This window comes from Crinia signifera, chromosome 1 (genome assembly GCF_055691185.1).
Source record: "Crinia signifera chromosome 1, ASM5569118v1, whole genome shotgun sequence".
NCBI classification, from domain to species: domain Eukaryota; kingdom Metazoa; phylum Chordata; class Amphibia; order Anura; family Myobatrachidae; genus Crinia; species Crinia signifera.
This window is the reverse complement of record NC_139217.1, coordinates 129,339,640-129,356,567: the sequence shown is the minus strand read 5'-3', so window position 1 is coordinate 129,356,567 and position 16,928 is coordinate 129,339,640. Positions and strand designations below refer to the sequence as shown.

At 43.7% G+C, this 16,928-nt stretch overlaps 1 protein-coding gene across 1 annotated transcript in view; it reads right to left on the bottom strand.

The window, feature by feature from the left end:
• Positions 1 to 5,507: 5,507 nt before the first annotated feature.
• MAML3 (mastermind like transcriptional coactivator 3) overlaps positions 5,508 to 16,928 on the bottom strand; it is a 318,874-nt gene continuing 307,453 nt past the window's right edge. Inside the window, exon 5 of the mRNA XM_083173445.1 lies at positions 5,508 to 9,567. Within this exon, the coding sequence (XP_083029571.1) occupies positions 8,591 to 9,567 (977 nt within the window). The 3' untranslated portion in view covers positions 5,508 to 8,590. The remainder of the gene's footprint in view (positions 9,568 to 16,928) is intronic.

The window sequence follows — 16,928 nt, the reverse complement described above, 5'->3', positions numbered from 1 at the left end:
CTGACAACCACACTGCACGTACTTATAGACACTCTGCCAATAGGTTATGGGCCCAGCACGTCACGTGCGCGAAGATTAACCCCCTGAAGACAAAGTGCTAGCGCAGTACATAAAAGAACACAAAGGAATTATTTCTGAATTGCCATTTGTGGAAGAGTTAACGAGAATGCACAGTACAGGGCATAGCATGAACTTTCCAAAGCTCAAAGGCTCAGAGAATTATACTACATGGAAGTTCGCTATGGAAATGCAGCTTAAGAGGGAGAAGCTATGGAAAGTCACAATAGCCCCAGGAGATAGTCCAAACCCAGAAGAGGTAGACAAGGCCATTGGCACAATAGGCCTGGCTGTGGAGCAGCATGTTTATTCTACTATCTGTGGGAAGGAGTCCGCTAAGGACATGTGGACAACTCTACAAGGTGCTTATGAGAATAAAGGCTTAATGAGAAGGATAAGTCTGAGACGCACACTGTATGGAACAAAGCTGAATGCATGCAAGGACATGAACGATTATATTGATAAGATACTATCGATAGCTCAGCAATTGGCATGTGTAGGAGCAAAAGTGGATGAGGAAGAAGTGGCGATGGTAATGCTGCAGAACTTGACAGAAGAATTTGACTTTCTGGTTGTCGCACTGGAGTCAAATGAAACCAAGCTTACAACTGAAGTTGTGAGAGCCAAGCTACTACAGTTCCAAGAGAGAATCCACAAGGATGCCATAGCTGAGGGTTCTGCCTTAGTAGCAAAGGGTGCGAAACCCAAGAAATGCACATTCAAATGTTATGTGTGCCACAAAGTAGGGCACAAGGCTTCAGAATGCAGGCTGAAGAACACTAGTGGCATGCACAAGCGGCATGATAAGAAGAACGAGTCAGCACTGAATGTAACAGACAAGCCAAGGAGGGATCTCTGGTACATGGACTCGGGAGCCTCTAGACACTTCAGCTGCAACAAGGAGTGGTTCAATTCTTTAACACAGTGTAACCCCACAACAGTTACCGGGATTGGTGAAAAGGTCCTTACTGCTTCAAATGTTGGGACAATCACAGTGAGACTAAGAATTGAGGGACAGACAGTAGTCACAGATATCCAAGACGTCCTGTATGTACCAGAATTGGGAAGTAACCTCATCGCTATCAGCGTACTCGAGGCAAAAGGCTACAGAGTCCAGTTTGCTAAGGGCAAGTGTATGGTGCATAATGAAAGAGGGACTGTAATTGCTTCAGCAACCCGATGCAACCAACTATACGTCCTAGACACAGAGAAATGTGTAGCTTTGGCAGCCTCTGCTGAAAATGAGTCGATGGAACTCTGGCACAGACGTTTGGGACACTTAGGATATGATAATGTCCAGAAACTAGCTGATGGGATGGCAACAGGAATCACAGTGAAGGACACCGGAAGACCTGTGTGCGAGAGTTGCATAAAAGGCAAGCAGACCCGCAACCCATTTCCCAAGTCAGCAGGCAGAGCAGAAACACAATTAGCTCTGGTGCACACAGATGTGTGCGGACCAATGGAAGAGGAGTCAACCAGTGGTTACAAATACTTCATGACTCTCATCGATGACGCCACAAGAATGACACACGTATACTTCATAAGGAAGAAAAGTGAGGTGGTCAAGAAAATTGTGGAGTACAAGAACCTAGTGGAAACTCAGACGGGCCTAAAACTAAAGGTCCTGAGGTCCGACAATGGGGGAGAGTACGAAAATGAAGTTCTAACCGACTTTCTCAGAAAACATGGCATAAAGCATCAGCTGACGATGGCCTATACGCCTGAACAGAATGGCGTAAGTGAAAGGGCGAACCGAACAATCGTTGAAAGAGCACGAGCAATGGTGAACGATGCTGGCCTGGAGAAGAGTTTTTGGGCAGAAGCTGTATCTACTGCAGTATACCTGAAAAACAGAACACCTACAGTGGCCGTGAAGGGAAAAACCCCCTTAGAGGCCTGGTCTGGGAAGAAGCCAGACATCAGTCACCTCCGTGTCTTTGGGAGCAGAGCTTATGCGCATATACCAAAGGAGAAAAGGAAGAAACTTGACCCAAAATCAAGACAGTGCATATTGCTAGGCTATTGTGAGGAGAGCAAAGGGTACAGGCTCTGGGATGCAGAGAACAGACGTCTTCTAAAATCAAGAGATGTGATATTTCAAGAGACAGCATCACCCACAAAAGCAAAAGAGCAAGAAAAGCAAGCACTAGTAGAGGTATGTGAAATAGAGAGCATACCTGCAACAGAAAATACTGAAGAAGGAAGCGAACCAACTAATAGAGCTTCTGTAAGAAGAAACAAGGGCATACCAGCCAGGAGATATGAGGAAGAATATGCGAATATAGCTTTCAGTGAACCTCAGAGTATTCAAGAAGCGAAAGCGTGCAGTGATTGGGCGAAATGGAAATCTGCAATAGACACAGAGCTATCAGCACTGAGAGAGAACGATACTTGGACCATAGTAGATAGGCCAAGCAACCGCAAGACAGTCAAGAACAAGTGGGTCTTCTGCAAGAAGTTAAATTCAGACGGAGAAGTTGCCCGTTACAAAGCCCGTCTTGTTGCTAAGGGATACACACAGAGATCCGGAATTGACTATGGGGAGATATACTCACCTGTTGCGAGGTATAACACTCTCAGGTTAGTAATTGCAGTCGCCACCTTACAAGACTTACTGCTATACCAACTAGATTTCGACTCAGCATTCTTAAATGGAGAGCTACTTGAAGAAATCTATATGGAATCACCAGATCATTATGATGAGAATAAACTTCAGACAGAGAAAGTGTGTCTTCTGAAGAAATCCATATACGGCCTGAAGCAGAGTGGTCGTTGCTGGTACATAAAATTGGACACAGTACTACTTGAAATGAATTTTATTAGATCAGAGACTGACCACTGCCTTTATCACAAAACTCTGGGAGAAAAGTTGTTCATTATAGCAGTCTATGTGGATGATATACTTATAGCAGGTCACGAAGATCACATTACAAGTGTGAGAGATCAACTGAAACAGAGATTCAAGTTGAAAGACTTAGGTCCAGCCAATCATCTGTTGGGCATGAGAATTGTTCAAAACCTGAAAGAAGGAACAGTCACAGTCGACCAACAAATGTACATCGAGGCAACAATCTTGAAGTATGGGATGGCAGACTCCAAGTCAGTGAATACACCAATTGACAAAAGCATCAAGATTACAAAAGGTATGTCACCAACCACACAAGAAGAAGCAGAGGAAATGCAAGATGTTCCTTACAAGAACGTGGTTGGAAGTCTTATGTATGCAAGTATTGGAACCCGTCCAGACATCACTCATGCAGTCAGTCGGGTGAGCCAATTTGCAATAAATCCTGGAAGACGACACTGGATTGCGGTGAAGAGGATTCTGAGATACCTAAAAGGTACAAGTTCTTTGAAATTAAAATTCGCCAAGACAAGCAATTCAAATTTGAAAGTCTTCTGCGATGCCGACTGGGGAGCAGATGAAGATGATCGTCGTTCCCACACCGGTTACCTGTTCACACTGGCCGGAGCAGCAGTTGGTTGGGCGAGTAGAAAACAACCAACAGTTGCTCTCTCAACAACTGAGGCCGAATACATGGCTCTTACAGAGACATCAAAAGAAGCACTCTGGATCAAAGAGACTTTGTGTGAGTTAGGTCTACTTTATGAAGAAGAGACTATCAGTATCGCATGTGACAACAGGGGAGCAATAGATCTTTCCTGTACTACCAAGCACCATGGAAGGTCGAAGCACATCGCGATAAGACACCACTTCATCAGAGAACTAGTGGAGAACAAGTCCATCGATGTTGAATACATTGCAAGTGAACAGAATGTCGCTGACATGCTTACAAAAGGACTGTCGTCAAACTTGCTTATTAAGTTCGTGAAGGACTGTGGACTTGTCTAAGTTCAAAATGTTGATTTGAAGTTTTGATGTTCTAAATGTCTCTTCTCTCTAACCATATTTTCGGTTACAGGTATCACAAAAGGACAAAGCATTGTGTTAAGTTCTTTTATGTAGCCGAAGACAGCCTTGAGCGAGGGGGAGTGTTAGATTATAGCGCTCAGCGCCTGTCTCCATACACTGTCTAGTGTAAGGCTCACAGTCTGCCTTGTCCCCTTGCAGCTAACGCAGCTAGACGTCACCCTGAGTGACAGCTCGCTTAAGCGAATAGCAGGGCAGAGACCCCTGACCCTGCTGGCAGCGTCCCCTTTCCTGTGAGGAAGTCCCCGCGTAGTGTGTGCCTCAGAGCGTATGTGACTCCGTCCATGCTGTTTGTAGCTCCACGTGCACCAGAGCGCATAGGAGCAAGTCCCCGCTGTAATCCCGTTACCAGCGTGACCTTAGCACAGGGAGATCAGTCATCATTGGCAGCAGCAAGACTGGGAGAGATACCGCAGCGTAAACCAGCAAACTGTCATTGACCCTGCACGCGCCAAGACGCTACAGCTAAGTAACAACCAGAGACTGTCGTTCCCAATGTACCAGTTTGTATTACCGCTTGAAGTTAACTACTAAAGTACTGTTGTAACCTACAAGCCTGCCACTTGAATAAACCCTTCATTTGGTTATATCTTCTAAGTGTGAGGTCTGACAACCACACTGCACGTACTTATAGACACTCTGCCAATAAATAGGAGGAACAGTTTCCTCAGCATTCAAACTGTCAAGAAGTTTGATTTTAGTGGAATTGTGTAGTTGCTTCTACTTAGCAATGATACCATGCAGAGCTGTTTTCACTGCTGACAGAAGAAAATGTCACAGTCAGCACTAGAGGAAATTCCCCTGCATTGTAGAACCTGCTCATCAGCAGCAGCCTCATGAGGATACTTATCCTGTCTGAGGCTGCTGCTGTCACCGGGTGGGAGCAGGGAGAGCAGGCGAGCCCTGAGAGGTCTAGCAACGGCATGCGTGCCTGCTGACCCTGCAACAGATTTCGCCCGCTGTAAGGTTGACCTGGTAGGTGCGATGCAATGTGTCAAATACATGCAATCGGGGCACCATAAATGCGATTTATTGCCAAAATCGCATGACAAGTTCCCAAATTGGATGTATATCACCCCAGTGTATGGGGGCATTAAAGGGGCCTACACACATAGCTATGAGCGTTCAGAATGATGCTAGATGGCTCAGAACACAGAGCTACACAGTGACGTGCTACTGAGTAATCTATTAGGGCCAGTGTTCTCCGTGAGAACACTGGCCCTGTCCCCGGCGATTAACTAGATAAAGCGTGTTGTATATTAATCCCCAGGGTGATAGCGATGCGTGGGGCCGCGCATCGCTATCGATATGTCCCCACATTAGGAGCGACGTGTGCAGGCCCCATAGGATCAAACTCATACAGTAGGAATACAATTTTATTGACAGAGGAGGGAAAAACAAACTTCGAAGTGAAACTAATTTATCTGTACTAGGGAGAAACATATTCTACACTACTGCTGATTGCCAGTAAATAGGAAAGAAATATGCAAAATACCTTTATTCAGAGTCCACACACACCGTACTGTTCAGATAACATTTTATTTTGCATCAAAAGTGGTATGCCAATATCACCATTTTCTACAGCCCAGTAATCTACAATTTCAAGAAACAACCCGATAAAAAAATCTGAAACTCTAAAAACCGGAAACAAAAAAAACCTCAAAGAAATAAAAAACCTGATTTGAATGGAGAAGGTTGTCGTAAGTTACACATAATACAAAAAAATAAAATGACAAGTTGTTTGAAGTGCAATACCACTGCTTTGATGATGAGTTAGAGAAAGAAATAAAAATATTCTATTTGAAACAAACGGTATTTATACATATATATAATATATATATATATATGATTATATATATATATTGACTTTATTTATATATTTGTACAGACAGTAGACCCAGTGATATCTGCATTATTGTAAAAAGATATTTACAAATAACCATTTTTCAAACATTTACATCAGCACCATAGTTAAAAAAAAAGGAACATAATCTCTCTACATATTACTTGGTCCCAATGTGAAGCATTTGGAGTAAAGCTTTTACAATGACAGAGATCAATCTAAGGTTACCCACAGATTATGTCCTTATGTCTACCGGACACTAATAGGTAGGTGAATTGTCTAGCAGAAGCATTGATGTGTGTACTTCTAATAGCATCAGCAACACCTAGTGGTGGATGACCTCTATACTGACGTCATTTTAGGAGAATGCGTTACTAATACAGTATATATCAGTCTCAATTAAAAATATGGAGTTAGATACTGAAAAAATATCGGAGAAAAAAAAAATCATGCCGCAGAAATATTTTTGTGTGGAGGACCAGCTACACCCTCACTTATGGAAAATCATGTTAGGGAAGCAGATGTATTACGCCTTGGAGAGAGAAAAATCACCGTCCAGTGACTTTCTGTCGTTTTTCAAATGGTATGCGATCTCTGGGTCGGCAATGTCTTAGTCGACAGTCACTAAGTCGACCAGTATTGGTCGACAGTGACTAGGTCGACACCTATAAATAGTCGATGTACCCTAGGTCACAGCTGACAGAAGGTTGACACAAGCAACATGTCGACATTGACGATGCTGAAAATGTCAACAAGGGTTTTCATGTTTTTAGTTTAGACCGACTTGCTTCATACTTTGCCATCCAAGTGGGCAAAAAGTAAGATTATAATAGTGCGCAGAACACAGCGAGGCCCTGTGCCCGGAGTCGCGAGCCATGCCAGGGGACGCGGTACACTTATACCATGTTGACATATGTCGACATAGACAACAAAAACATGAAAAGCTTGTATCAACCTTTTCAGCGTCAACCATGTCAATTGTGACCTAATGCTTGTGTCGACCTTCTGTCAAAGTCAACCTAGGGTATGTTGATTATTTATAGGTGTGGAACATTACATGGTCGACCCACTATACCATAACCTTTCAAACACAGCCTGTAACATTGGGCATAATTCATGTGTGCCGCCAGCAGGATTTTGTACTAATCAAATTAACGGACAAATCTGATATGATCTCTGTCCACTTTACCCCTCTTCCAAGCATAGTACATCTCCCCAGAATGTTATTATTAAAAAAAACGTTGCTGAGGACATATACCAGACTAATGGGGCCTATACGTGTAGCGATTGTTGCACAAATTAAGCACAAATTGCTGTGTGTGTATGCAGCCCTACGTTTCACTATCGCCAGGCTAGATATTTCAAGCATGTTTGCCATATCTAGTCATCGCCCGTGTTCTCTGTAATGAGAACATGGACAGTGACAGGTCACTAAGCACATATCGCTGTCTGCTGAGCAATCTGTGCAGAGCGATTTGAGCGATGCTAGATTGCCCAGCACAAAGCTCCCATCGTCCCCATTTGTAGGCCCCATTCAGCTACATGAGTTAACATTACACAGCAGTGCAAACATGCAGGTTTGTAACAGTTAGATTAGCTCCAACCCTATTTTAGTAATACATATATGGGGCAAAAGGAAACAGAAACTCCAGTCACATTCTGTTTTTCTTGTTGCTAAAATGCTGCTAAACCACGGTTAGTGGGCAGCCCACTGTCGCTATGTTTTGGCACAGGATTGTGTAGCAGAAGTACAAGCATATGCACTGATACATATCAATGTTAGGATACAGTGATTGACAGGAATGGACAGTTACATTCTACTGAAATTACCCGTTTTTTTGTTGTTGTTTTTCCACTTTTGTCTTTTGAATAGAATAGATGTGTGTTCTCATACTCAATTCAATTTACAAAATAAGATTGCTGTTTAGTGGGCAGCAATACGGTCAACTGCTCTATTTTATCTTTTTTGTTTGATCAATACTTATCTGTTAAGTAGAAATGCGTTAGAACCCCTAAAAATATGGACTCTCTGAGGAGATGTCGGTTTTTCAAAAATATATCTAGAAGTAAATTGTAATCCCCACTTACAGGACATGAAGTGCAATCAGTGCCGTATATTTTTCCATCGCTAAATTGGGATGTATATATTTACTGTTCTCTCCACACCTAGGGCTCCGTCAGACGTCAGAACTCTTTCGGCATTGGAAGGGTATACAATATAATTCTGTATTTTATCTGGTTTCCTGATGTAAAACCGCGTCACCTGTTTCAGCCGCCTACCTGTCTGCATTTTAAAACATGATAGTTGATGGCTAAGCCGGTTAGCCAAACAATGATGCAACAACAAATAAATAAATTTACTCCATATGAAGTATCTCTGCCCCCGTGGTACAGATCTATTTCAGTCTCTCGGGTTGTCATGCAAATATTTGGCCACTCTTGCCTGTTCACATCTAACACATGAATCCACTGATAATGGACAGTCACTGTAGAGCAGAGCACACTTGCTCACATCACACCTACAGTTATCTCTGGAATCTGAGGCTGCATACTACAGAACAACCTTCTCCACACAGCCTGCTACTTACAGCATGATGTGCTACTGTCACCCTGACAGAGATGCTTTACCTCCCGACATTCCTGTAACTGCCTGCAGTTGAGCTCATCTGTACAGAACAGGCACGGACATGTGTACCGTCCTTTTCCATTTATCATAATATCATTTTTTTTTAAATTGTATTTCATTATTGAGTTTGTTATGGATTTCCGAATAATTCGTCAAGTTCCTGCATCCACTCGTCTCCAGGCCCCCTGCTCATAATTGAGTCTACTAGGTCTGCACCATCTGCTAGACCTGTAAATGGACCAGCCCCAGCATCCGTATAGCTGTATGACATGTCCTGACTAGGATTTCTGTCATAACCCTGACTCTGGTGGCTCTGAGGAAAGTTTACACCAGGTAGTTGCTGTGTTGGAGCTTGATTAAAACTTGGCATACTGGGAACTCCAGGGTTCATGACAGGCATTATTTGTCTGGGCTGGTTGGAGGCTTGTTGTCCCGGTATTGACTGCATCATCTGCCGACCCATTGCTGGGTTTAAGGCCCTTACTGCGCCAGTATTGTCAACAACACTTTGGCTGAGCCCTTGCTGGAAATGCTGTTTGCTTATCCTCGACTGCCCCGTTTGCACTGTATACACTGCTCCATTGTTGTAACCCCCCATTTCACCACTAGTTCTTATCCCTTGTAATCCACGCTGAGGCCAGTTCTGAGCACCTTGTGGTAAAGATGTCATCATGCTTTGAAGTCTTGGAGCCTGAGGTCTGGTCATTGGTTGACCCACAGGTCCTTTCATTTGCTGATGTTGCTGGGACATCACAGAGTTTACCAGCATATTCTGACTAAACCCCCCCACCATTCCCAATGCCTGTCCAGAACTGGGCTGCCGCGGGCCCTGCACAGCACTGTGGGCCATGTTTATGCTGTTTTGGTTTGGATGCTGCATCATTTGGGTTACTCCTGTGTTCATGCTGTACATTCCTGGCTGACTGGATGAGGTGTTACTATATGGAGCCATGCCCATCTCAGGTTGCAGAGGGCCTGTAGGCATTGTGCCTGGATTTTGTGAAGGGCCCATAGACAACATGCCAGCATTTTGAGCCATCATCCGGGAAGCTCGCATATTCTGGAGTGCTGCTTGGTTCCTTGCAACAGCAATGTCCTGTGGAGATCCTGCAGACACAGAAGAAGACCATTGTCACAAATCAGCGACATCTGCACACACACAGAGGAATACATGTAGCTCAAACAATCTGTATGCTGTATACATGACTACAGTGATTAGAGTATACTAGCATTCTGTACATTAGACTACACCCATAGTCTAGTGATGGAATCATAAGCTTATTCTAGAGATTTAAAGATAGTGTCAGTGTTGTGATAAAACCATGACCCTGGGGCAGATTCAAAAGTGTAAGCTTCAAAAGTGATAAAATGGAGAGTGATAAACAGCCAGCCAATCAGCTCCTTTCTGACATTTTTCAAACACAGTCTGTGACATGGCAGGTAGGAGCTGATTGGCTGGCTGTTTATCACTCTCCTTTTATCACTTTTGAAGCTTAGAGAATCTAGCCCTAAAACTGAATTATATTCTAAGGTACTTGTGTACTTTCACAGCTCCCACGATGTGCATCGTGCAGAGAAAAATCGCATCGCATCGCATGCGATCTGATGCAATGTCATATTTCACAGAAATTATGGACATGAGTTGACCCCAAATGTCATATTTCACACTGTACCACCCCCACTATCAACGCCAACCCGAAGCGTGGCGAGTGCAGCAAGCCCGCGAGGGGCGGCGGTACGCGTCCTACGATCTTTTCATACCCCCACTATCCACGTCGGCGTGGAGTTGAGAATAGAAAGTGTGGCGAGCCCGAAGCGTGGCGAGCGCAGCGAGCCCCGCGAGGGGACACGGATACCTGTGAAGCCCGCGATGGGACACGGATACCTGTGAAGGTATCCGCGTCCGCTCGCCACACTTTCTATTCTCAGCTCCACGCCGACGTGGATAGTGGGGGTATGAAAAGGTCGTAGGACGCGTACCGCCGCCCCTCGCCGGCTCGCTGCGCTCGCCACGCTTCGGGTTGGCGTTGATAGTGGGGGTGGTACAGTGTGAAAAATGACATTTGGGGTGCATTTTACATGATGTCAACTCATGTCAATAATTTCTGTGAAAAATGACATCGCATCGCATTAGATCGCATGCGATTTAATAAAAAATGCATAAAAATACGGGAAAATCGCATCGCATCGCATGCCACTACATATGGCATGCGATGGCATGCGATGGGAGCCGTGAAAGTACACAAGAACCTATTCTAATGCTGGTGACTGCAACATACCCTCATTTTATTGAGTCGATTTTTGTAACATTGTGTTTGTTCATTGTTAGTAAATCTCAGCCGTTAGTGTATTGTTCTGCAAATGCATGACTATTGAAATGTAATTATCTAGCTACCAATCCATGTTCTATCAATAATGCTATGTGGAAGAATGCACTGCATTTTGAATAACAGTTCGAAAAAGTCAAACTGAAGTTCAAGATTGTTGTACTAGAGCAGGAAAAAGGGGAAAGTAAAATCAATATAATAGGAAAATTGCATGCTGTGCTGGGCTCCCAATGTATAATCAATCATGTTTAACCCTGTTCATTATAGTAACAGTTAAAATCTATATGCTTGTGTCTCTGTGACAAGTATGGATTGCTGTAAAACAAGTGCAGTTCCATAGCATCTGCTACTGTAAATCCCTGGGATAGTAGTTATATACAGTATACTTATACTCGTTGTCAAAAAAATGTAAGTAATTCAAACAAATGTTTAATCCTTTGAGCGCCACGGGAATTTGTCAAAATAGGTGTGAAAATTGGCAAGCAAACATTTGTATTCATTGTAATGACCTGTAATGTTACCTTATATAGGAAATATGTTTTTTTTACACTACATTTTTATTTGAATTTATATAACAAATGTGAGCGACGCTGGCATTTTTAGCGGATATTTTACACATCTCCCACAGAGATGCTGGCACTCAAAGCAATGGCGTAACTACAATAGGTGCAGGGGGTGCAGCTGCTATGGGGCCCAGAACTGAGAGGGGCCCACTGTCAAAGTATCATGTGCTATATACATTTTTCAGCATCAGGTGATAAATAGGGGCCCTTACAAACTTTTGCTATGGGTCCCACATGTATCTAGTTACGCCACTGAATCAAAGGGTTAACAGAGTTAAACAACACAACCAAACCCACAGTACATTCAGGTGCTCCACTATTCTATAAACACAGTGGGTGAGTTACTGTATACTAAGCCTTGGGGAGTTATACAGTGGAGAGAGATAAAGTAGAAGACTTGGAGCTGATTGGCAGGTACTTTGCCAGTTGCACTGACACTGGCAGCCATGGTCACAGGTCTGCCATAGGTAGGTGCAATGTCAGACATGGGCCCTTATTCAGATCTGATTGCAGTACAAATTTGTTTGGCAAATGTGCAAAACCATGTGCACTGCAGGTGGGGCAGATGTAACATGTGCAGAGAGAGTTAGATTTGGATGGAGTGTGTTGAAACTGAAATCTAAATTGCAGTGTAAAAATAATAATGAAAATAAAAATAAAATAAAAATAATGCAACCAGTATTTACACTGCACAGAAACAAAATAACTCACACAAATCTAACTCTCTCTGCACATGTGACATCTGCCCCACCTGCAGTGCACATTTTCCAAACAAATTTGTACTGCGATCAGATCTTCAGATCTGAATAAAGGCCATGGTCTGGTCGATGGTGAACAGCAGATTAGTGCAAGCACATTGATGGAATCATGCTGCAGCCAGTGGGCATCTTAATAGCAAGCCCACTGGGCACAGCATCACCACAAATACACAGTAGCGGCTGCACCGAAAGATGCAGCCGTTACTGCAATACGGCCACCTCTGAATCACCCCCAGGGGGTTCATATTCAGTTCCATTAATATTTTGGTAGTGCGTGCGAGAAGAGGATATGTCTGACACAGAACTGCAGTGATTGAGAGTTCTGTCCCAGTTTCTCTGTGTGGCATGATGATAGAGGCAGCGGAACAGGCTTTATCATGACATGATGAATTATTATTATCCAGTGGCTGGAAAGACCTGATCTAAGCAGTAATCCCTCCGGCAGCTAAGAGGTCAGGAGCATCAATCTTGGGTTTACTATTTCCAGATTGCTGAATCCGTTTGACATGAAGTCAGGATAACTTACACACAGAGCAGACACAGGTGTTATTGCTCCTGCAATGCTATATATCTAAGCCAGCGTGGGGGTAACCCGAAGTTTATCTATACAGCAGACTTGTTTTATTTGCTAACCAGAGTTTCAGAGGGCTGTGGAAACACAATATAGTTTAGCCTGAGCTTTATCTTTGCCAGACACAATTTACACCTGACTTTAGTAGTGCCTGCTTTCTCTCCATAAATATCCCCATGGGTTAAACATGCAGCAGAATGAATTACTCTCTAATTCCCTGCAAGGTGGATTTAGTGCCTGAGAATATACTGCAATCCTCTTCAGCAGACCAATATGCTATATTAGGATGGAACTGGAGATCTTAGCAGCCTGTACACAGAGCTGACAGTACAGAACCTGGCAGATTCTCCTCTATACAAATCACACAAAATGCAGATAAAGCACCACTATTTCCCACATACCAGGAACACCTGACATAGCCATAACTGGAACATACTATATTGTCTAAAAAAATGCATAAACCTTAAACTTTTGACTGCAGTTGTGGTATAAGAAGCCAGTTGGGCATCATAGGCTATCACTATTGATGGTTCTGACAATCATTACATTGCCGTTTATTTTAAAGTTGGCCAACTAGTTTCTTTCCTCTACCCATTAAATAACGAGATGGGAACATAAGGTGCATCATCAATTTCTGTACAGATCTGGTCACTCATAAATAATGACATGCGGATAGGTGTTTGTCTATTTCAACCTTGCTCAGCTGAACTACTGTGCGTGGCGGCAGTCACATGATCCCAAAAGAGGCCATGGCCTCCCGTAAAGGAGACATGGCTTTGCAGATATGTCGATGGCACAGAACCATGCCGCCATTTTTGCCAATGTTGGGGCATGGCCAGCACTCTGAGAGGACATAGAGTTAGATTATAATAATAAACTGAGCACAATGAGGCACCGTGTCAGAATTGAGGGGATGTTGTACACTTATATGGTGTCCATGCTGACATAAACACCCCAAAAAATGAAAAACTTATGTTGACTTTTGTCGACCAAACAAATGTCTTTACATGTTGACCCTTTGGCTGTCCACATTTTGTCCATGTCATCCTTTTAACCATGTTGACCATTAGTTGTGGACCTTTTGACGCATAGACACTGTCGATCTACAAAGACCATAACCCTTCATACATTAACCCCTTATTTAATGATCAACAAACACAGTCACTAATAGGTATCAACTCAACTACTATGGGCAGTATTCAATGAGAAAAGTTCTCCGTGTTTTGTGGAGAATTTGTGCTTTGTTCGCCTTGGACGGAGCATTTTGCTCTCCAAAAGCGAGCAACCCTATTCAATGTGAAATATTCTCCGTCTTTCTAAGTGATTTTCGCCGTCTCTCTCCGTGTAGAAATTCTCCATCTTTTGATGGAGAGCTGGAAAGTGAACTTTTAAACTAAAAGGTTTTTTTTTTTAATTTTGGTGTCAAAAAATCAGTTTTTTTTTTCTGTGAAGGGGCATGTTATTTTTATTCATGTGCTTATAGCACATGAATATATATTTAATTAAAAAAAATATATTTTTTTTAATTTTTTTTTTTTACACAGTGCAGCCAGCAGGGGGCGCCGGAGCGCTCGAGCCGCTCATTAGATATTCATATATTCACTGCACCCGATCGTTAATATGCACGATCGGGTGCAGTGAATACTGGGTCCCCCGCTGGCTATAGGGGGGGGGGGGCAGCCTGTGCTGCCTGGGTTCCGGAGAGCCCCCCTCCCCTCCACAGTCCTCTGGAGCAGCCAGGGAGACTTTAATCTCTCTGGCTGCTTCCGTGTCCCGGCTCCCTGAAAGCTCCCTGCCGCGAGTGGCGGCGAGTCTTCAAAACATTGAATAGTGGGAGCAGGAGGCTCCGGAACATGGAGAGTGCATGGAGAGCGAAATAAAATGCTCTCCATGCACGGAGAACTTTCACATTGAATACTGCCCAATGACAACCTAATTAATACGGCAGAAAGAAATCTTGTTTCTCTAAATAAAAAGCCTAGACCTACCTGCAATGACGTAATCAGTGGCTGTGCGCAAAGGGAGCATCAGCCAGCAGAGACGTATCTCTGGGAAGCAATGGAGTCATCTACTGCCGGGCTCCTGCTCCCAAGGGGGCACCACCTCTCATCCCCTGCCAGCTTGAACCAGTTAATTGAAAGCTGTCGTTATCACTTCTGTAGCTGACTCCCCCTCCTAGCATCATTTTTGCAAGTGTCACACCCTGTATTAGAACCCATGACCTGTCTTACTGGAGACAGACACCTTACTGATCTTGGGGGGAGCTATTGGGGGGCACCAATATTTATCTTGCCTCCGGGCAATTGGGATGAACTTACGCCACTGTCAGCCAGTATTAGGGGAGCATTTGCAAGCCTTTCCCTAATGCTGATTACCGTCATCTAGGAATGCCAATCCCGGGCATTTTTTCAATCCCGGGAATCGGGATAGAAAAATGCTCGATCCCGGGATTCCCAGGATCCCAGGATTGACATCTCTAAGCAGTTTAGGCAGGTAGCATGGGCAAAAAACGAGCCCTGTCCCCCCCCACTCCGGCCGACCCGCACATTCATTTACTTACATAGGAGGGTGGGTGTGTGGGCGGGCGGCCGGGAGCAGGGCAGACATCAGCGGGTGTAGGGAGTGGGAGCAGGGCAGACAGGAGCAGGCAGGTGATGGCGGCAACAGCAGCAGCAGAGCCGCCAGGAGGGCGGTTGGCCAAAGCTGCCACAGGACTCAATTGTGAGAGCTGAGGGATCACTCTGGAGCGGATATGGGCGGTACGGCCTGCGCAGCGTGACGGTCAGAGGTCATGCTGCGCAGGTCGGACTGCCTATACCCGCTCCAGACTGCAGGCCGGGGATCGTGAACTCCTGGGCAGCATCTGAGCACTCGCTCAGACGCTGCCCGGCATCAGATATGCGCATGCGCATTTACTCCCTGGATCCTGGGATTGGAAGGTCCAATCGCGGGATTCAAATCCCGACATTTTTTAGGCCAAATCCCGGGATCCCACCGATCCCGATCCCAGGATTGGCCACCCTACCGTCATCATACATACATTTCAATCTGACCTGACCATCCACAAAGAATACCTGATTTGGATGTGTTTGCATTTGTATGAAATGCCCTTAGTACATTTACATAATACATGATTTACATGAGATCACCCCATCTACTTCTGCAGTCATAAGGATTTATTTGCAATAGAGATTGGACAATTGGCAACCTTGCATTTGTGTGCATTCATGTTCTAGGCATACGCAATGCGAAGTCACATGCTTGCTAGCATTTGACTCACGCTATGCACAAAACTAACAGAACTGTGTTACTCAATAGATTTTGTACCATGAAATAAAGTAATAACAGTAATAATAAGAATTATACAGCGTCTATCCCCCATAGGACGCTAAATAAATGACAAAACTGATCTTGTTATATGTAAATAATGTGTGATAAAATCTACAATGTGTTACAGAATGTTTTTATATTAGAAAATACAAATTTGAATCTTCGTTCGATCTGATTTGGAAAATGTAACTACTGTACTACCCAAAACTGTTATTACATATTTTATATAAGATTGCACCAAAGTATATTTAATATGTAAAAATACATATGGTGTAAGCATATATGGGTTTGTAGAAAAGCCATATTGGCATAGAGGGCCAGACTTTTTACCTGACGTATGCAGCTTATGAGTAAGATGTACTACTTAGTGATATGTCTGCCTATTTGTACATATATATATATATATATATATATATATATGTATACTGTATATCCACATGTCCCATTCGCACTACCCGATACTATTTTTTCACCTCTGCGCTTCAGCCATAATTATAAGTATCTGGACTTTATTACCATTAACAATTAAACCTGCCACACACTGTAGTGCAATACCGTATATACTATGCCTTGTATGTGCCAAGTTATAAAACAGCAGTAAAGACTACAAAGTGAGTTATTATTTGTCTGACTACAATGAGTGCTCCCACCTGAGGTAGGTGAGATACCAGCACTATTTAAGAAGGGGGGCACCCAGTAACTTTAAATAGCCATGAGTGCACAAACATGATATAATACATGGAAGGGGCTGCTTACCATATTGTCTATATTAATCCTTACAAGTATGAAATATGCAAGTTGCTTGGTGACCTCATTGGTGATAATTAGTGGCTGCCTAATAAAATGAGCAATACAATACTGAAGAGTACTGTGTGGTCCCTTCCTCAGCCCTCAGTGACATTGCAGTGTGCACTCACAG